This window comes from Sceloporus undulatus, chromosome 3 (genome assembly GCF_019175285.1).
Source record: "Sceloporus undulatus isolate JIND9_A2432 ecotype Alabama chromosome 3, SceUnd_v1.1, whole genome shotgun sequence".
In the NCBI taxonomy this organism is placed as follows: domain Eukaryota; kingdom Metazoa; phylum Chordata; class Lepidosauria; order Squamata; family Phrynosomatidae; genus Sceloporus; species Sceloporus undulatus.
The window spans coordinates 215,321,163-215,343,453 of NC_056524.1; the positions used below are offsets into that span (position 1 = coordinate 215,321,163).

Genomic DNA, 22,291 nt, shown 5'->3' on the forward strand with positions numbered 1-22,291 from the left:
AGCCGAGAAGGCAGTTGGAGAGCGGGTGGGATTACTGCCAAACACTTCCAATAGCTCTAGAAAGTCCCAAATATGCTCTGTGCAGATGCAGAATAACCCTGGATGGGATTGCCCTACCACCTAGGAATAAGATGTGTGGTGTGAGGCACTGTTGGAAGCAGTACTGTACTTGGGTGCCAAGATTGCAGTAACAGAAAAAAAGGGTTGTTTTTACATGTTTAAGATGCACTCTCTCCTGAATAGGAGCGATCTGGCTAGTCTAATATGTTCTAGTAAATTCCAGGATTGCTTACTCCAATATACTGGACATAAAACTGACTTTTGAAATACAGTGGTGCCTCGGGTTACGAAAGTAATTCGTTCCGCGGCCGCTTTCGTAACCCGAAAAGCCTTCGTAAGCCGAATTGCCATAGGCGCTAATGGGGAAAAGCCGCGTTTCGTGCGAAAAAGCGCCGAAAAGCACCAAAAATTTTCTTCGTAACCCGAAAATACATTCGTAACCCGGAACAATGATTTCTAATGGGATTTTTTCGTATCCCGAAAATTTCGTAACCTGGGTATTTCGTATCCCGAGGTACCACTGTATCTGAAACTACAGCTGCTCCAGGATGGTGCACAGGAAGTTCTAACAGGGATTTATGGGAATATTACTTCAGTATTGTATCATCCTCTCCAGTGTCTAGTCCAGAGCCAAGTCAGCATACTGAACTTCAATAGTCTGAAGTCAAGGTATCTTATGCACCATATGAACCTGCCTGACCACTCAGCTTACCTCTGCTCCATGTACCTCCATCATTTGAGAGATGATGACTAATCACAAGAGAAGACAATCTTTGGTTAGAAGGGTACAGAGAATCACCTGGAATTTCCTATAGTGAGATGTGAGTAGCAGCATAAACAGTTTTCTTCAGTAGATTCTTTGGGGAGTTGAATAGATACATTCCCTGATGATCAGTTGTCTCCCACAAACTTCTATGTTTATCTCCTTTTTATATGTAAGCTGTCTTCTGTATGACTTTTATTTACAATTAAAATATGAAATTTTCCATCACAATAACTTAATAAAAAAAGAAAGGATATCAGTGGTCAATGCCTCGTCTTAAGTTGATTTTAATTAAATTTAAATTTAAATCTTTTAATTTAAAAGATACTTAGGACATTTTACAGAAATGGATATAGGATATGTCTACTAGATTTTTGTATACTATCTCCTTTTGGGACAGGTTAAGAGAAAAGGCAGACATTAGGCAAAGCGATTTCTTAACAGAACTACATTATTTCCATGAACCTTCATGGCCTTGAGCCCAATTCATCATATGCATGATAGATCCTGTTACAATAGGCTTTCCAAGCCAGGCAACAGTTGAATGGCAAGCCCATCAGAAGGCATTCTTATTTAAAATTTAACAATCTAGACAAGGTAAGAGGTAATTGTGATTTTTGTGGCAGACCTCTCAGGGCTCTGTAGGATGTCTGAATGGGATTTGAAGCAACCCCTTAGTAGAGAAACCTGATTATATTGTTTTAAAACACTCATGGAGGAAGGGGAGTTTCTCCCCCCATGGAGAGGAGTCTGTCTGTTTGTTTTTGATAAGAATTTTTCTTAACCCCCTGTATTAATGAGAACCATCTCATGGAAGAAACTGTATTTTTTTAGTTTCTTCCCTTTAACAGACATCTCTCCAAGAAAGAAGGGAAGGCAAGGGGAGCCACATCTTTTGAGGCTAGCTGACTGAGGTTCACTGTGTTTTATAACAGGAACATAATCCTTTTGCCACTAAAATGGAGTTTGGTTGGTCACCTTAATCCAATATATCTATCACCTCATATGAGATGTTTTACCAAAGATCCTCAATGCATGTAAGCAATAGGGGTCTGCTGAGTGACCAGAGACCTTCTCCTTGCTTGAGTCACCCTGTTTATTAGCATTTAAATGAATCTGTATTGCTAAAGCTTATGCTCTTAATGAGAAGTGCTATGGCTGATAACAGTTTGCACAAAGGAGGTAGAACCATGTGCTCATCCTATGTCTTTGGCTGTTCCACCTAAGGCAAAAAAGGCTCTGGACCTAATGGAGACAGTGATGGAGGCCCATGAGGCGGCAAGAAAAGTCATCATGTGGCTTTTATGGCTAGCCCCTCCCTTGAAGAATTAGTTTCCAGGCATCTTCTCTGGCCTGGAAAAAGGAGAGGGGGGTGAGCAGAAACAGCACAACTCAAACCTCATGTGCTAACATTAATAAAATGAACACCAGAAAGGTTAACCAGTATCTCTTGTAAATCTGAGCCCACAGCCCTGTTGATGTGGGGGCTCTCTCCTCCTTTATTTGCCCCATCAAGGGAGGCTGCCTGGGCAGTGGCTTATTCCAAGCACTGAGGAAACTGCTCTTAAGTTAGCAGTGACTGAAGACCATTGATAATCATGGGTAGGTAGCTGCATATGGCCTGTAGTGTAGCCCTGATAGCTGGGGTTTACAGCTTAGCCCTTTTAATTTCAAGCAGGCTTTATACAGTGTTACCCCGGGTTACGAAAATAATTCGTTCCGCCGCCGCTTTCGTAACCCGAAAGGCTTTCGCAAGCCAAAACCCCATAGGCGCTAATGGGGAAAAGCCGCGATTTGGTGCGAAAAAGCGCCGAAAAGCACCAAAATTTCTTTCGTAACCCGAAATAACCTTCGTAACCCGGAACAGTTTTTTTCAATTGGATTTTTTCGTAACCCGGAAATTTCGTAAGGCGGCGCATTCGTATCCCGGGGTAACACTGTAGTAACCTGGCTGCATGATAGAAGCTAGCTTGGTCCTCAACTCCCTCCCACTTGCTTAGGTAGCTGGGAAGGGCAGAGGGACTGCTGTGGGACATGGCTCTACATTTACCTGAGGTAAATCTGTGTCCTGAGAAAGGATAATCTCTGATGGAAAGGAGAGGCCAAGCGCTCAAGCTTTTCTCTCAAGAGTGCCACAGTTTGGGGCAGCCAAATACAATTGGGGGTGAAGGGAACTCTCCACCCATGATATCCACAAATGGTTTACCCCTTTTTGTTGTTGTAATTTTTGGGGAGGGAACACAGGAGGATTTATATCCATGTGGTCTCTCAAAGAATCCTTGGGTTGGAAGAGATCCCAAGGGCCATCCAGTCCAACCCCATTCTGCCATGCAGGAACTTTCAATCAAAGCATTCCCAATAGATGGCCCTCTAGCCTCTGTTTAGAAGCGGGTGGCAGAGGCCATGCTCTCTCTGGGGTGGACATGAAGCCATTTTGTGCTTTTTTGTGGGATGCTCTGTGGCAGCCAAAAAAGACCATTTTAGAGTTGGAAGCTTCAGCTCCTGCTGGGCCAAGTCCCAGCTTCCTTTACAGCCATGTGTCTGTGCAACACAGAGGAGGAATCCTCTGCCTCCTTAGACACCATCTCATTATAAGAATTCAAAAGGAATGTGCAGGAGCCCTGGCAACACTACCATGTGTTTCCCAGTCTGCAAAAGGATCCCCCACACCTGTTAGGGTCCTGGGTGCCATTAGGGCCAGAGATGGGAAGGAAGGGGGAGGCCAAGGGTTAATGCCCCCATCTGCCCTCCTGGCAGAGTCCCAAACCTTATGCTAGGCAAAGTGCCTGAAATGGCCATGGCAGAGGCATTAGATCTGGCAAAGGTTCTTTGGTGGCTAGAGAGAGAGGGCCCCGGTACTCACCGTTCTCCTGTGACTTCTGGCTGGCTTGCCTCTCTGACCTTGGCCATTTCAGGCTGGGCAGAGGTGATGCAGAGAAATCCTTTGTCATGGCTTTTGGCTGGCCTGTCCTCTGAACTCTGGCTGGGCAGAGATGCTGAGGAGGGAAGTTTCCATGACTTCTGGCCAGTTTCGTCACTGATCCCTGGCCTTAAACAGGCTGGGCAGAGGTGATGTGGAGAAACAGAGACATGGAGGGGATACCCCTCACCATCTCTTCCCACGGCTCCCATGTGCTGCAATGCTGTTTGCAGAAATCTCCTGTGCTCCCACCATGAAAGGGGGCAGCTTTGGAGGAGAGGGAGAGTCATTGGCAAAGCCAAGACCTTTTCTCCAATCCTGGGAGCCCATGCCATTTTAAGTCTTCTTCATGCTTCCAAGGCTGTAGTGCAGAAGCTGCAGAGCAACAGCAAACACATCCCAATGGGTCTCCCTCTGAAGCCAGCTCCCTCTGTTGAGCTGGCAGACCCTGAGCTAGGGAAGCCTGGGTTAAGGATGGCCCTTCACCCATGGTCTCAGGGTCCTCTGCCATAGCCACCACCAAGGAAGGGGGGAAAGGCAGGAGAGAGGAGAAGAAGGGAAGGCCAAGAAAATTCTCAAACCGCTTTCGTAGAAAGGAAAAACTTCGCTGGCTCGAAGAGAACATCCTGCTAGGAGCATAGGCAGGAACAAGACTGAGGCTCAGGGGGGCTAGCTCCTCCCTATATAGGGGCTGGTCTTTTGTTTATAGTCCCTGCCTACAGGAGCAAATGGGAGGAGCTAAACCCAGATTACAGGAGGACAGGACCCTCTCTGCTGGGAAAAAGATCATGAGCTTCTATTTACATTCTAAAGCACCTCCTGTCAAGATTCCCCAGAAAAAGTTAGTGCATCCTGTTATTTCTGACAGATATCCAGTGAAGCTGCTATGATTATTAAAGATAAACTAATACTTACACTGCATGGTAATCACCACTGTGGGGGCACGTAGCTATAGGTTGGAGTTCCTGGGGCCCGGTAAGTGGGCATTGTAACTGGATGTGGGGCTACAGGAGTCGGGGAATGTGTTGTCAACAAGGTGCCTAGGGAAGAGGAAAAATGTATTTGCATTATCAAACTGCATAAATGTACTTGTCTCTATACAGATGTAATTTAGAAATGAGTAAAGCCATCAGAACGTCTTCGGTAGAATTTGAAGTAACATAGTTTTGCAAATTTTAACCATAGATCCCCTCCATTCCTCAACACTTTATACAAATGAGGCAGTTCTAACAATCACATAGCTAATTTGGGGGCTAAGACAAAGTCCTAAATCCAACTGTTAGTCTTAGCTAGAGTAAACCCATTAAAATAATGGAACTAGGTAAATAAAAACTTATGTAAATTCCACTGAATAAATGGGTTTACCGTAGGTGAGAATAACAGTTAAGATTTAGGCAGGTTTATGGTTTAAAGCTATCTAGTGAATTTATACATGGCCAATATATGAACTAAATAGGATAGATTTCCTCAATACTTTTACAGCCTCTCAGGAGCTCTCCAACAATTTATTTTTCTGCTTTACAAAAGCAGTTCATTCTTAATGAATGGCACTAAAAGTGGGTCAATGCTCAGAGCATGAATGATCAAAACCCATGAGCTCTTTACATATAGGATGAGACACAAATATCTTAATAAATAAACAAATGCTCCAATATCACATTCTAGGTTTGTTGTCCACGGATGTGAATGAATAGCACATTCCTTACAAATCATGTTATCATGAAATAAGCATGCAAGACCTCAGGGCCGCAGAATGATCTGTATTTTAAAGAGGGGTTTGACAGACAAAAAATTAATATCAGTCATATTAGCCAAGAATAATGTCTCAATGTTCAAGTGCAAAATACCCAATTATCGTACGTTGCCTGTGAATTTACATATTGCATTGTGTTGGCCAGACTGAAAAGCACAATAGTGATGTTATCCTATGAAAACATACAAGAAACATCAAGGTACCTGCTGACATTGCCATTGTGGTCCCAGCCACCATTCCCATAGTGACACCATTTCCTCTGGGGGGTGGAATTGGCGCTGGATACATTGTTGCTGGCATTCCATTAGGCTGCACAACTGTAGTGTGATGAATTACGTGGGGTGGTGCTGCATATAAAGGCTGTGTGTAGTAAGTGCCTTGCTGTAGGAAAAAAGAATTGCTTTACTATAATCTTTTCATCACCCTTTTATCCATGTTGAAAGGGCACACATTTAGGGGAAATGACTTTATTCACAGAGATGTAAACAAGAAAAATGAAAGCAAAAAGACAACATCCCTTCTTTTTTTTTAAAGAGAGGCTAGGTTTTAGCCTCTCCCATGAAAGCTAAGTGCTTCAAAAAGAAAGTAATACACAATTTCTTAATAATTACCATATATACTCAACTATAAGTCGAGAAATTTATGGCTCCAAAATCATGGGTCAACTTATATACGGGACAATAATTTAATACTGCTTATAAAGTTCCTAAAAGAAGTGACCACCCTTCCTTCACAGCCAGAGATCTTTAAACAGCTCCCTGTTTGAATCCTGGTACGCTTTCCTCTCTCTCTCTCTCTCTTGCTCTCTCTCTCTCTGTATGTCTTATCCCTCAGCCTTTCCTCACAGCCCAAGTTAACAAACAGCTGATGACACAAGAGAGACTGGGGGCGGGGGAGAGAGATTGCCTCCCTTTTTGAATCCCCACATGCTCTCCTCTGTGTGTGTGTGTGTTATCCCTCCGTCTTCCTTAATAGCCAGAGCTAACAAACAGCTGCTGAGACAAGGGAGCAAGAGAGTTTCCTTCCCTGTTTGAGTCTCCCTGCACTATCTTTGTGTGCCTTATCCCTCAGCCTTCTTTTGTAGCCAGAGCTAACAAACAGCTGGCGAGGAAAGGGAGAGAGAGTGTGTGTATGCTGAGGCTTGTACCCTGTTTTGCAAGCCATAAGCCTTGGAAATCCTGGAGGTGGAGGGAAGAGAGAGACACAGAGGTTTGTACCCCTTTTTGCAAGCCATGAGCCTTGGAAATCCTAGGGGTGAAGGGAAAAGAGAGAGAGAGAGAGAGAAAGAGAGAGGTTTGTACCCCATTTCCTGGGGGTGAAAGGAAGAGAAACAGAGAGAGATGTTTGTACCCTGTTTTGCAAGCTATGAGCCTTGGAAATCCTGGGGGTGGAGGAAAGAAAGAGAGAGGTTTGTACCCTGTTTTGCAAGCCATGAATCTTGGTGGTAAAGGGAGGAGGGAGAGAGAGAGAATGTGTGTGTGTGCATGTGCTGAGCTTTGTTTCCCCATTTTCCATGCCAAGATTGTGACCCTTGGGAGAGGGGTCCAGAGAGGGAGATGGAGGGAAGTGGTGCTTTGTTTTCCCCTTTTGATCTTTTGTAACATGCTCCAGTGTTTGATTCTCGACTTATCCATAGGTGTTATCAAAATTCATTATTTTGGCCCCCAAAACTGCCCTCGACTTATACATGAAGTCGACTTATACATGAGTATATATGATAATTGAATTTCCAATATTGTCAAGCCTCCTGTTTACTTTTACAAAAAGCACAGCTGCTTTTTTAACTGAGATCCCCCCCAAATTTGAAATTCTGCACTGGTTTAGTACAACAGTTATCTTTCCTACTCTTATTCTGCATGCAAGGCGAAGTTATTCTGTGTTGTTGATTGCAACTGCATTTATTTTTGTCTTAGGAGGAAGCTAATTATCCAAGGTGCAGTATATTCCAAGCTTCTGTTCTGGAGGTAACATATTAGTATTAATAAACTCCCTTTAAGTAAGCTCATGATATGAGTCTGTACTCTCCCCACAACAATAGTTTGTGAGAATACAAGTACATGAATATAGTTAGCTTCTCAAATTTATTACAGATTATATCCAGTCATTCCACAGCACTCGGTACAATAGTAAACCTAGGACTAGGTGTGGCAGATTGGTGCCTGTATACTTATTACTGAAAAATCTGCACAAAAAATTCCAGGATTCCAGACTAGGCTTTTCTTTAACAATCGTCTTCTTATGTGAAGAGACTCTTTCTTTGGAGGAGTCCCTAAATCCTGAGCTCCCATCTGAGTGGTAAATTCCAGGTATAGGTTTACCACCTCAGTGCCAATTAGGTCTGAGAAATTAGTCACAATGAGATGGGAAAGCTCTGTGATACTGATGAAAGGCAAGAGTCCAGCCTGGAGATGTAAACTGGGATAGACTGAAAAAGGGAGCTTTGCGCTGAAGAAAGACAAGAGGCAAGAAATGTTGGCAAGCAATTTTATCCAACTTGATTTTTTTTTAAAAAAAAACTACCTTATTGTATGTATCATTTTTATTTACTTTTTATAAGCCACCTTTCTTCCACAAACATCATCATAAACAATGTTTCAAGCTGCCTGCTTAATTTCAGTAATGCTACTGCTCCATGTGAATTCAGGCCATGTAGACTAAGACCATTTTTAGAATTTAAAAATGTTCATGAAGTATTTTTGAAGAAGCTTTCTTTCTGAAATACGTAACCTCATTTTTTAAAAAAACTTACTTGAGGCATAAAACACCAAAAGAAAAGGAAAGAAAGCTCAAAAGGTTTACAGTAACATGACAGCCAAGAGAGAATTAGGAAATAATTTTGTTACTTGTCACTAATTGCATTACAAATATCCATGAATGCATAATACATAGAAGCCATATTTAACATACCAATCACAAATGCACATTCTACCCAAGAATAATCAAGCTAAAAAATAATAATCATATATCCCCACAAGTGTATTCAACTAATGGATTACATAAAAACTGAAAACAAAAACACACCTTTTCACATGCAACAATAATTCAGAACTGCAGAGAATCCCAGTTTACTGTTCATAAACCTTGCCACTCCCACTAGTGGATACTCCACAGTTCTCCCATATTGCTACAGTCAAAAACTGCCACTTCTTGGAGTGGCCTTAGATATTTCCTGTAGAAAACACTAAAGGAAATATCTAAGGCCACTCCATCTGCTGTAAAAATAATTGAACAAATGTATACATGTTACCTGTGCATATGGGTTCTGCTGTGGATAGGCACTTCGAACAGGATACACTGCAGTTTGGTAGGGGTTGGGTGATGATGAATAGGGAGGCACTGCACCACTAGTTGGTGAGCAGGAGACTTTATATGGTGTGCCTGGTGTATAACCTATATAAATATAAGGATTTTAGTGTAAGATTTCTATTGAGATACTTCAGTTAAATTTTATGTACACTTAGACTACATTTCCATAGTCCACACGACTTTATTATTTCTAATTCATACATTCTCTATCATTCTTTTTAACAATCAGTATCATAAGCCTTTATGCTACCTATTAAATAAATAGAACACAAAGGAAATCTACCATTTAGATCTGAGTAAAATAACAATAAATATAATCAAATATTAAAAGGTGGTAAAGTTATCAAGAGTAGTTAGGGCAATACTCAGCATTTAGGATCCAAAATGCTAAATAGACTACAATGGAAATAAAGCTAAAATCCCCCCCACACACACACACACAAACAAAATAATGAAAAGGCACCAAAATGTCTTTGAATACTGTTTGATTGAGAAATTCTGAGTCACTACTACTGTGAAGTGAAATTTTAAATGTTGAGAAATTTACTGTGCTTGAATTTTTTAAAATTTTGGTTTTGTTGTCTACTTTGGAGTGTTCAGCACAGAATTATGATCACCACAATTCACACATTTGTTTCAATACAATTTAGCTTGGAGCATCTTGATTTTTGTTGAATCAGAATTAGTCAAATCAACAGGGTTGCCATGGGTCGAGATCGGCCCAAAGGTAGTTAACAACAACAACAACAGCATTGGATTAGAGACATTATACAATCTATTGATTTAGTTTAACCACAGAAAACTGTATGCCAAGTGGATAACTGCTATTAAAACTCCTTGCCCTAACTTAACTCCAAACTACAACAGTAGACAATACTACCATAAATTTAGCCCAACAATATGAGGTGATGTAGGCTGTATTTCAGAAGAAGGAAGTGGCAAAACTACTTCTGAGTATTCTTTGCCTAAGAAAACCGCATGAAATCCATGTAAGGACCTGCTGAGTAAACAGATCTCCATAGGAATTAGTGAGGATTCCAACATAGACCAATAACCAGCTGGAATCCACGAGGAGCTCAAGCAAAGGAAAACACAACTTACAGTATACAGTATATAAAAAACTGAGGGAGAGGTTATCAATTTCTTCCTATGCATTCCTGTTCTGTGCACAAAAATAAACTATGGTGCTTTCTGCACCGCCATTTGGGACGTCCGGAGGACGTCCCATTTTAAAAAAGGGGCGTCTCTTTTAGACGCCCCATGGCCTAGTACGGACTCCGTCCGTACAAGATGGCGCCGGCCCTTCTACATGGCCGGCGCCATCTTTGCGTATCGGACGCTTAGTGTCCGTACGCATCGCGCCGCTGCTGACGTAGCGAGCGCGCCCCTGGCGCCTCGCTACGTCGCAAACTCTTTTTTCGGTCCGTGCGGGAGTCGGGCCGTCTGAAGGCTCCGGCTCCCCCGCGGACTTACTGGCGGCGGCAGCAGACCGCCGCAAAGCGGCGGTCTGTACCCCGCCTGAGATTAAAGATGCCCCTCATACATTATTTAACAACCAGGGAAGGTAAAAGAGGTAGATAGAAGAAAGATAAAGGTCAAATGATAATGCTTGTCTTCCTCCAACTCTTCTCAAGAACTGTTTGGTAGAACTCAGAATACAAACACTCACCAAGAATATCAAGTTCACTACAGCAGGATGGAAAAATCTAACCCAGGGTAGAGAAAATGCAATGCCCATATTCCACTACTGAGTCTCTTCATTTTTGAATGCAAATTTCACCCAAGTGTACCAACTGAACACACAAAAGTGTCAACATCATACTACCCACACATAGAATCCCCCCAACTTCTCCTTTTTCTGCCATATCCCTGCTCTAACTACCTGACACGGTGTGGGGCTAGAAGGACATGGCACATGACAAACACATGAGAGAGCTCATGCAATTTAAGAAAAAGCATGGTTGCACGGAGCTCCCAAACATAGAGCGTATGTAGATGCAGAGAATCCCTGCTCTCTACAGAGGACCCATTAGAACTCTACTTCAGACATTACAGTGGGCTCTTCCCTTATGCGGGGGATCCGTTCTGGACCCCCCCCCCCCCAGTTAAGGGGAATTACACATATGCTCGAGCCCCATTGAAAACAATGGGGCTTGTGCACATGGCAGTGTGCGTGCCATTACAGTTTCCAGACACGGCGAGGCGTCTTCTGGCGTGGACTTCCAGCATATGCTGGAGTCCATGTATGCTCGAGCAGTATATCTACTCATTGCATCCTCACGGCTTTCAAGAGGCATGAATTCAACATGCTGAGAGAAGGGAAGGACATGCTCCAACCAGGGCTTAAAACAGGAATCAATGGAAGCTAGATGTCCCTTTGTGAGCTTGTCATGTTTTGCTCTCTCAGGTTCTGCTGCTTCTCCAGACTGCATGACAAACAAATGTGAAACGTGTAATACTACTTGTAAGTGCTTGCAATGTTGTTGGGAAAAGCTATACCTATAATATGCCTGTGCTTCATACAGTATTTTCAGACATAGGGGGACCTGCAATACTGAACAGGTTGATTCTCCATTTCTTTGCATCTTAACTCACTGAACTCAGAAAAGTTTGTCTGAAACATCTGTTTCAAAGCTTCAATGTGATAGACATCTACAACACTTCTGAATACATACCTGTTTGGAATGTAGGATTTGCAGCAGGATACATGTTAGGAGAATAGGCAGGAGCAGCAGCTGCATAACCCATTGGGAATCCAGCTGAGAAGAAAGTTACTTTAAGAATTACCACTAGTATTACTGCTGTATTTGTAAATACTGTTTTCCAATTCAGCTTAATATTTATGTAAATAATGTAAGTTATCTGTGTCATAATAAAATCTCTGATAGATGTGATAAGACTTCAGACTGCAATCCTTTTTGGCAGTGAATATAATGTTATTACATTCTGCATACTACTCAGCACACTTGCTAACATAGAGATGTTAATGGCTGCAACAGAGATCATAGACCACTGTATTTCTTCTCAGTGTTATTACGTAAAGCTGTTAGACTGGAAGTTCCAACAGTGCAGGGCACAAAACAGCTATGCTTATAGCAGACAATCAAATTAATCAGACCATGGTTGTCAGAATAATTTATATTACTAAAACTACACTTTAAAAGATCAGAAACTGAAGAGACCTCGAGATACAAATCTTTAATCATTCTATCATACAATAGACAGAGCAATCCTATACAAGTCTACTCAAAAGTCTTACTGAATTTGAAGAAAGTTGCATCTAGACTAAATGTGTACAGAACTGTAGTTGTAGACATTGTTTGAAAAACATCATTATATTGTATTTCACATGGTACGCATTAAAAATAAAGTCATATATATCATTCATAGTAACACAAAGTCATTACACATCTATTTCGCTGTTTGTATTAAACATGCATTAGGAAGCAATGATCAAGTGTGGGTGCCAGCCAGATGCTTATATTGTAACAGATAAACATCTACTATTGTGTAAAACCAACCAAGGTCTCTCCAGGGAAAATGTTATAAAGAAATAGATTTTAAAAATGTATAAAAGAATGTATGACATATAAAAGATTCTGTTACATACCTGGATAACCAATTCCTTTGGCATTTGCATAGGGAACCCCAGAAGAACCAGGACTATAAACAGGATTCATGATTTCAATAACTGTAGGAGAAAAGTAATTTATTTTGAATAAGAACAGTAGCAAAATCAATGTTGAGGTAACACGAGAAAGAGTAGGAATTCTTATTTTATCTGTTGCTTAACTGCCCTTGAGTAGGCCCTGACAACTTCAGTATTCTCAGCTCAAACTGATATAAACTTGAAGGCTTTCTTTGAAGAAATTCTTTATGTCAGTTGCATCAATTTGTGAACCACCAAAGTGTCAGAATAGTTGTTGTGTGTCTTTGTTTCCGCCTTATGACAACCTTGGGGTTTTCTTGGCAAGTTTCTTCGGGGGGGGGGGGGGTAGCTTTTGCCATCCTCTAAGGCTGAGGGAGTGTGACTTACTCAAGGTCACCCAATGTGTTTACATGGCTCAGCTGAGATTTGAACCCTGGTCTCCAGTCACAGTCTTAACACTCAAAACACTACACCACACTGGCTCTCCTAAAATGAAACATTTTTCAGAGCAGCCCTTAAATTATACCAGGTAAACAATAAGAACATGTTTGACATTACAGCCTAAAGCAATCTACACCAAGACACTGGATATGGGTGACACTAACCAGGAGCTTCCTTTGACACTACTTTCTGAAAGAGTTGTTCACAGTTTTACTTCAGAGAAAAGGATTTATCCATACATTACACCATCCTGCAGTCTTTGCACAAATCTAAAATTGCCTACCCAACCATCTGATGTGAAGCACTAACTGGCATTACCTATTGTTGCTCTGTTTTGTGAGGTTGACTGGCAGAAAAGTTCATTAACAGGTACACAAGACATTTCTTAAGAATGAGATCTGGAGTTTTTCAGCTATCAATTCACATGCTAGCTGTAAAGAACCAGCAATCTACAGAAGTGTTTTAAGAAATACTAGTGTCTTCATTTGATTCAAAATGAAACTGTCTATGTAGCTGAACCAGTTAGCTATGACAATATTATTCATTAATTACTGAAATATCAGTTTTCAAGTAGAGACTAAGAGTAAGGCAGTAGAAAGCTACTAATGCATGAGGTAATTTAAAACATCAAGTTACCTAGAGGCATGATAATACCATTCTACAACAGGATAGTCATTGCATTAAAAGAAAAATGTTGGGCTACAGTGGTTTGAACACTGGACTATGACTCTGGATACCAGGGTTTGAATCCCGATTCAGCCATGGAAACCCATTGGGTGACCTTGGGCAAGTCATATCTTATCAGCATCAGATGAAAGCAAAGGCAAATCCTTTCTGAACAAATCTTGCCAAACCCCATGACAAGTTCACCTTAGGGTTGCCATAAGTCAGAAATGACTTCAAGGCACACACAATGATGATCAATTGCTGATTCTAGAATTCTTTTATTCTGCATCTGTTATGAAATCAGAGGATCCTCAATCTACTTCAGCTTTTTCCCTGTCAGAAAGCAATTACTTTTTCCTCAGACATAATAGTGGGATTTCGCACCATTCGGATACCTGCCCATCCACCTTCAATTTTATTTAAGTTCATCATCCATCAGTTTCCCTGTGAGATATAAAAGTTCTATTAAATGTTAAGTATTATATATATATACAAAAGGCAAAAGTGGGAAGTGACTTACACTTCAAGCTTGGACAAATGCAAATTATCCATTTATCACTCAATGACCATCTCTTACTCAACAGTCTGAAGATGCCACTGTTCTACTAATATCTGTTGGTCATTACATGAAGACAATACAGCAGTGTGATGCTGCAGCAATGAAGGCAAATACTACTGGTATTTTAGCCTGCATTAATAGAACCACAGTTACCAAGTCAAGGGACATAATAATCCCACCATAGTCTTCACTGTGAGACTTCATCAGGAGTACTGCATTCAGTTGCAGGAGCCACATTTTAAAAATGGTACAGACACACTGGAGTAAGTTCAGAGGTCAACATGGTTGATATGAGGTATGAAGAATAAAATATATGAGGAAAGGATGAAGGAGCTGGACATGTTTGGCCTGATGAAGAGAATATTGAGAGGTGACATGACTGCATTTTTTAAAATACCGCACGGGCTGCCATGAAGAGCTGGATGCAGGCGTGTTTTCTGCTGTCCCAGAGGACAGAATTGGGTCTAATGGATTTAAATTATAGGAGAGAAGATTTCAGTTCAACATGAGAAATAACTTCTTGACAGTAAGAGTGATTTGGCAATGGACTCTATTACTTAGAGAAGTGATGGGATCTTCTTCTCTGGACATCTTAAAAACAGGCTGGATATCTCCTGCTAGTAATAATCTAGCTGGAGACTCTGCAAAGAGCAGGGACCCCTTACAACTCTATGATTCTCTATCTGTTCATTCTATAATAGCCTTTTCTATTTGACTACTATTTTGACATATGGACTGCTTAAATAATTTTTTTCTTAATTTATTATTGTTTGATCTTCAATGATCTCATTGTGAACAAACTTTGTTTCTTTTTGGCCTTTTCTTTACCTCTTTTAAAATGTGTTTACACAAGATAAAATAATAATAAAAAAACACGTGGAGGCCAAATATTCTCAATTCCTGCATAAAATGCAATTAATCCAGGATAAAAATTCCAGAATCACACCAATAAAGCAAGTGGTCTGATTAATTAATACACCAATTAAATTAAACACAATTAAATTAAAAGGCACTCTGAATAAATGGGTTTCAAAGCTTTTTCAAACACTGCAACAAAGAATTACCCTTGGATTACCTACCCTACTACAGGCACTATAGAATGACTTAATTTGAAACTCAGGAAGCCAATGTCATTATTCTAGAATAAATAATTATAGGATTAAAGTCTCTATTACAAAGCTTTTATATCACAAGCAGTGATATAAAAACAATTTAAAAATATATCAATTTGAGTCTGTAATACAAAAATATGTGCATCAAAATCACCCTGTTTTTTAACTTCAACAACCTTCAGAGCTGAACCTGTTTAAGAAGGGGTTAAAATAATTTTAATTCTTCTGGACTGCAGCCATTATATGGCATTTAGCTTCTTAACTAAAGTCAACAGAACCAGTTTTAATTGCCTGTGTTTGAAGCTGAGTATAAAAGAAACAGTAACAAAAACCAATGTTCTTACATAATAAATTACTGGTAATACTGCATTACTTAAAAAGCCAAAATGATTTTGATGCATAAAGTGAGTATTAATAGCTCACAGAATTGCCTAAAAGTGTTGTATCCTCATATTTGAGATGGAAGGGGGGAAATGAACATTTTATACCTAGGTCAATATCTGAGGTGATGTCCCTCAACACTGATATCTGCCATACAAGATCAGAAAACCTCAAGTGTATAACAGTTATTTTGGGTACTAACACTTTCCACATAAAAATCTTCCAGATTTATTTCACAATATTAATAGCAACTGTGCAAACACAGCTGAGATGAAGCTGTTTGATGGATACAAAGTATGTGCATGTAATTTTGGTATTTTTTTAAGTGAGACGCCTTTCAGCCTGAAGGGTGAACTACATGTATTCCTCAGAAAACACTACTTGAAGTGCTGTTGTTTTATGAGCCTGGAAGTTTTATGACACTAACAATTACAGACTCCTCTACAATATTATATTTGAGCAGACAGAAAGTCTAGTCAAATTAGTTGGGTGCTACTAACAAGATCTTACATTGTGATTATATTTAAATGGCTTCCTCCTGTTTCATAAAATATAAGCTGTCCATTTAACGAATAAAATGTATTTGACTATATTTTTTATAGCAGATCAGATGTTAAAATGTAATGATTGTGCATTTTTCTTTGAATTAAGAAGAGGATGCCCTGCTAAGACAGGTTGTAGTGGTGGTATTAAATCTCATTGCAAGATGAGAAAGGTTACCATGATGATACTTATACACCACCACAGAGGTCAGGATGATTAGCCTATGGGTCATAAAACTAAAAAAGACAATATTCTAGAACTAGATAAAACATTTCCAGAAATGTTGAAGTCAAAGGTGGAAAGAGAACAATTTTTCACAATTTTTTAAAGGAAACTGAAATATCTTCTTAATCGTAACATTATGTTACTGCTTTCACATTAAAGATATAATTCATAAATTAAATTTAAAATTAAGTGTACTGGACTATTTAGCAAGTTCACAAAATGAATTTTGATTTTTCATATGTTGCCTTTTAGATTAAAAATTTCCCAAGGCAAATTACAGAAAGGAATCCTACCTATGATTACCCCGAAGAAAGCACCATTCTGTATATTGAATGTCTTTCTTTTAGAGAATTAAGTTGCAAATATACTCATTTGTTGCCAACTGTTTCACACTATTGACAGCTAGGCACATGCAGTTCTGGTTTTGCCATCTGGGAAGTGCAATAAGAATCTTTTTTTAAAGCTGAACTCACAAATAATGTAATAACCAAAATAAAGTGCATCATTTTGACAGAAATAGTTTCATACAGTCACAATACTAAGTGCTAGCAGAATATTTTGATAAAGTAAAAGAAACCCTTGTCTTAAGGAGTGGACCACTAATTCCTAGAGAATGTACAGTTGGCTATCTGTTTTCGTGGAGACTCGCAGATATTCAAACCCCATAGGCTTGAATGGGGCGCATCCCCGCAAGTGCACAAAAGGTGCCTGCCATGGGGGCATGCCCCATTGAGAACAACAGAGGTTGGCCCCCGTGAATATTCAAGAGTGCGGATCTCAAGTCCACAAGAAAGGAAAGGTGACTGTATTTCATAGGTTTTTTTAATTGCTCCTCGAAGTCTCCAATTTTTCTATTGGACATGCTAGAAAGCATCCTCAGGGGTGGGGAATCTCAGAATTTTTCTGGATTTCCCTGCCTTCACATTTCATTGGAATTGCATGCAGATAGTCAGGGAACTGTGAACAAGAAAAATCACCGTGTAATAACTGGAAAGGAAACTGTCCTAGCAAGCAACAGCAGTTTGCTCTCTCAACAGAAACTGAATAACAGAAGAAGGATACAGCAGCAACAAGCAAGACTTTTAAGACATTTGCTTTATTAAAGTAATGTATAAATAATGCCTACACATGCACGGCTTCTGAAAAGCCAGGTTCAATTGTCTGTCTTAGGTCCAAAACACACTGCAGAAATAATCCAGTTTGAGACTGCTTTAACTGACCTGGCTCAATGCTAGGGAATTCTGGGAACTCTAGTTTTATGAGACATCTACCCTTTTCTGTCAAAGAGCTCTGGTGCTCAATAGATTACAGTTCCCAGGATTCCCTAGCACTGAGCCAGGGCAGTTAAAACGGTCTCAAACTGGATTATTTTTGCAGTGTGTTTTGAACCTTAGTACGAAGGCATTTTGGAGTTATCTGGATGTCCTCTTCTATCCATAAAGACTTTAAGAGTTTCTACCTTTCCACCTCAGAGAAAGATTACAATTATGGTAGTATCCATGTGGCAATGACCTCTCTGTCCCTGACTATTTTAATTATGGAGACTAATGCTAAAATTAATTGTGAAGTCGAAGGCTTTCATGGCCAGCATCCATAGTTTTTTGTGGTTTTTTTGGGCTGTGTGGCCATGTTCTAGAAGAGTTTGTTCCTGACGTTTCTCTGAAGATGCCAGCCACAGATGCCGGCGAAACACCAGGAATAAACTCTTCTAGAACATGGCCACACAGTGCAAAAAAACCACAAAAAACTAACATTAATTGTTAAAGCAGCTTTCAGATCTACACAAGCTAATGCTTTAGATTTATCACTTCATAATGTAGTAATTTAACAGTCGTTTATACAAATGCTAAGTAATCTACTGCAAATAATCATAAAAGGCCCATGCTCTATATTCACTCAGAGACGACCCATGAAAGAAAAAATAAAACTGCAGAAAACAAACACATATATAATTACAGGAACATTTGTATATATGATGTAAAATTATGTAATGCTGACAATTGGTGTTATCCACCAAAAACCTTGCTTAACATGTGAATTCTGAATAAGTCTAGTTTATGGCAAGACATGTTAAGCGTATTCACAGAGGTTCCAGCCTTTAAGAAATGTTCAACATACATGCTGAATAAGAAAACCTTGGGGCTGTCTGCACTGCAGAAATAATCCAGTTTGATATCACTTTAACTGCCATGGCTCAATGCTATGGAATTCTGGGATTTGTAATTATCTAAGACATTTAGACTTCCTCATAAAAGCACTCTGGTGCCCCAACAAACTACAAATCTCGGGATTCCATAGGATGGAGCTACAACAGTTAAAGCGTGGTCAAACTGGATTCGCTTTAAGCAAATCATATATACACATGCATTTTTGGAGAAAGATAATGCAGAGTCAGTGGGTAAAACAAATGCACTTGCATTTCAGGTTAACCGTTCCAAATATACACTCAACATTGCAGTGTGTGGGGTGTGTGTATCTGTGTGTGTGTATGCATGCAAGATGAAGTGATGTACAGCATAACCCTATGTGCTTTCAGGAGATGCACTTAATTTGATGAGATATTGGTCCAAAACACAGTAAAGAAATAATCCAGGTTGAGACCGCTTTAACTGCTATGGCTCAGTGCTAGGGAATCCTGGGAATTGTAGGTTGTTGCAGCACCAGAGCTCTCTGACAGAGAAGGCTAAATGTCTCACAAAACTACAGTTCCCAGAATTGCCTAGCATTCAGCCGGGGCAATTAAAGTGGCCTCAAACTGCATTATTTCTGAAGTGTGTTTTGGACCAATATCTCATAAGTGCATCCTTGGGCAGAGAATTATATTCTCGCAGCCTGACTGTAAGCATTTACTTGCAAGTGATTTATTACTCCCAGATTAAGGACCACAGGACTGCAGCATTAATATCTGGAAACCCATCCACCGCTCTCTCGCCTTCTGTGCCATTTAGCCTTTAAAGACCAGCCGCTACAGTAATGGTTGCAACTCTCCCAGGCAACCGCTCCAAATTTAAGTCTTGTACAGCTGCATCCATACTGCAGAGATAATCTGACCTCACTTTAGCTGCCATGGCTAAATGCTATGGAGTTCTGGGAACTGAAGTTTGTTGTTGTACCAGTCTAATCTGAAGTCTAGTTTAGGGCCAGACATATTATGTGTATTAATATAGTTTCCTGCCTTTAAGGAATGTTTAATATTCATGCTGAACAAAAAAACCTATGGAGCTGCATCCACACTGCAGAAATAATCCAGTGTAAGACTGCTTTAACTGCCCTGGCTGAATGCTAGTGAATCCTGGGAACTGTAGTTTTGTGAGACATTTAGCCTTCACTGTCAGAAAGTTCTGGTGCAACAATAAAAACACAATTCCCAGGATTCCCTAAACTGAGCCAGGGCAGTTAAAGCAGTCTCAAATTGGATTAGTTCTTATATACTGCGTCATAGTGCACTAAGCAGTTTACAACTGTAAGCTAATTGCCCCCAACAAGCTGGGAACTCATTTTAGCGAACTCAGAAGGATGCAAGGCTGAGTCAACCCTGAGCCCCTGGCTGGGATTGAACTCACAACCTTACGTGGGCCTACCACTTCATCTCCATGCGCAAAGACCGTTTCCTATGTCTTTGTGCACTAACAACAATCATGTGATTATTATTATTAACCTTTATTTATGAAGCACTGTAAATTTACACAGTGCTGTACATGCAATCTTTTTAGTTAGACGGTTGTTAAAATTGGACCTGCAACTTCATTTCCATACAAAAAGGATTTGTAATTTCAATTGATATCCGCACATACCAATGGCATATGTATGTCTGGACCTGGCTTCCACTCCACCAAAATGCATCTGACGAATTAGACTGAAGCCTACAAAACCTCATGTTGCCAATTCCATTCTTTCAGTCAGTCTCAAAGATGCTAAATGCATCTGAGGAAGTAGACTTTACTCTAGGAAAGCTCATGGTGCCAATTTCTTTCTTTCAGTTAAAGCCAAAACAGAATAAATATTATTATTATTATTATCAATCCATCTTGAGAACATTTTAAGTGCTGTGGCTCAGTGCCAGGGAATTTTGGGAACCATGTAGGTTTTTGGGCACCAAAGCTCCCTAACAGAGAAAGCTCAATGCCTCACAAAACTACAGTTCCCATAATTCCCTAGCACTGAGCTAAGGCAGTTAAAGTGGCCTCAAATTGGAATACAGTCATTTTCTTTGTCACCAGTAATTGCCACAGAATATAAAAATCCCCCAACACAATTTTAATAGACATATATGTGTGTGTGTATACATTCATCCCTCCATATTTGCAGATTTGATTGATATGTTCTCTCTAGGAAGATCCAGGTCCTCCAGTGCAACCCTATGGTCAACTTTAAATAGAAGTTGCACTGAAGGACCCAGGGATTCCTAGAGAGGATAATCTACCAGGCAGGCCTTCGTAGCTCCTCCAGGGCAGTTCTATGGCCAGTCTCTGTTGGATGCTGACCACAGAGTTGCACTGGAGGGCCTAGAAAATACTAGAGCGGTGTCCTCTGACGTAAAAACTGGGTGTTCTTGTTATCTGTGGCTTTTCCATATCCACAGGGGTCTTGTGCCACTAACCCTTGCGAATATGGAGGACAAGTGTGTACTGTATACAGATGTATGCATGCATGTATATATGTGTGTATATACATATATATGTATACGTGTGCGTGTGTATATATATATATATACACATATATATATTTGTGTTGTGGGATTATATATGTATATATTCCAGCCTATTTCCACCCCGAAGGTATCCTCCTGGCCCCCGACCCTCAACGCGATGCCGACCAACCAAGGGACCGCGAGAGAAGGGAGGGAGGCAGCCAAGCGCGGCCGCAAAGTGCCGGCGGCGCCCTCAGATGCCTCCGAGAAGCCGCTGGGTGCTCCAGCCAAGCATCCCTAGCCGGGGCCTGGCGCACCACTGCAACGGGGCTGGCTCCTAGCGCCGAGGCCCAGCAAGGCGCGGAAAGGCCCCAGAAGAAGCCCCGCTCCCCTCACCGAACTGCGGCTGCTCCTCTTCCTCCTCCTTGTCGTCGTCGCAGCAACAGCGGCGGCGGCGACCACCTTGGCCCGGCTTTCGCTTTCAGGGCCTGAGGCGGGAGGCAGCAGGAGCTTCCGCAACAAGAGCCACACAAGAGCAAGACGTCGTCGTCCTCGTCCTCCCTCCCTCGCTCTCTCTCCCTCTCTCTTTTCTCCTTAGAACTGCGCAGCAACCTAGCGGCCGAAAACGTCACTTCCGGCCCGTAGCAAAAAAGAGCAGAAGATGGGCGACGAACGGGGGCGCGCGCGTGAGTGCGTGCCTACGTACCTACGCGCTCGTTCGCGAGATCCTTCCCGTCTCCTCTTGGTCACGTGCGGGGGGCGGGGCTGTGTAAGACAGAGCGTGTGTCACGTGGCCTGAGAGTTGCTCGCGCTCGCCCCCTTCAGCTTTGCTCTTTCGTGGCGTCCCCCAGAACACCAACCGTCAACTGCCTGCCTCTTTTGGAACCCCGCCCCCTTTCCCCTCCCCCCTCGACGCTGGTTACGTCAGTGGCGTCACTAGGTTTCCTTGGTGTCACTTTCTAGAATCACCGCCACTGCGCTCTTATTATATAGCGCTGCTATTCCATTTTATAACTGCTCTGGCTGACTCCCGCTGCATTCTGGGATTGGTAGTTTAAAGAAGGGTGTTTAGAATGATCAGCCAGGGAGCTCTCTTAGGCCTCACTGAACTGCAAAACACCCAGAATGCATCAGGAGGCAGCCAGAGCAGTAAAAGTGGAATAGTTCATGGGGTTCTTGTGCCCCTAACCCTAGTGAATATGGAGGGGCAAGTGTGTGTGTGTGTATAGTCACCCCTCCTTTCTCGCGGACTTGAGATCCACGGTCTTGAATGCTGGTGGAGG

At 41.2% G+C, this 22,291-nt stretch overlaps 1 protein-coding gene across 1 annotated transcript in view; it reads right to left on the bottom strand.

Moving 5' to 3' along the window:
• FAM168B (family with sequence similarity 168 member B) overlaps positions 1-21,657 on the bottom strand; it is a 29,694-nt gene extending 8,037 nt beyond the window's left edge. The window contains exons 1-6 of the mRNA XM_042457322.1: positions 21,405-21,657; positions 12,413-12,493; positions 11,478-11,561; positions 8,744-8,886; positions 5,700-5,877; positions 4,659-4,783 (exon numbers count right to left, since the gene is read on the bottom strand). Of these exons, the coding sequence (XP_042313256.1) occupies positions 4,671-4,783; positions 5,700-5,877; positions 8,744-8,886; positions 11,478-11,561; positions 12,413-12,482 (588 nt within the window). The 5' untranslated portion in view covers positions 12,483-12,493; positions 21,405-21,657 and the 3' untranslated portion in view covers positions 4,659-4,670. The remainder of the gene's footprint in view (positions 1-4,658; positions 4,784-5,699; positions 5,878-8,743; positions 8,887-11,477; positions 11,562-12,412; positions 12,494-21,404) is intronic.
• Between the last annotated feature and the right edge of the window lie 634 nt (positions 21,658-22,291).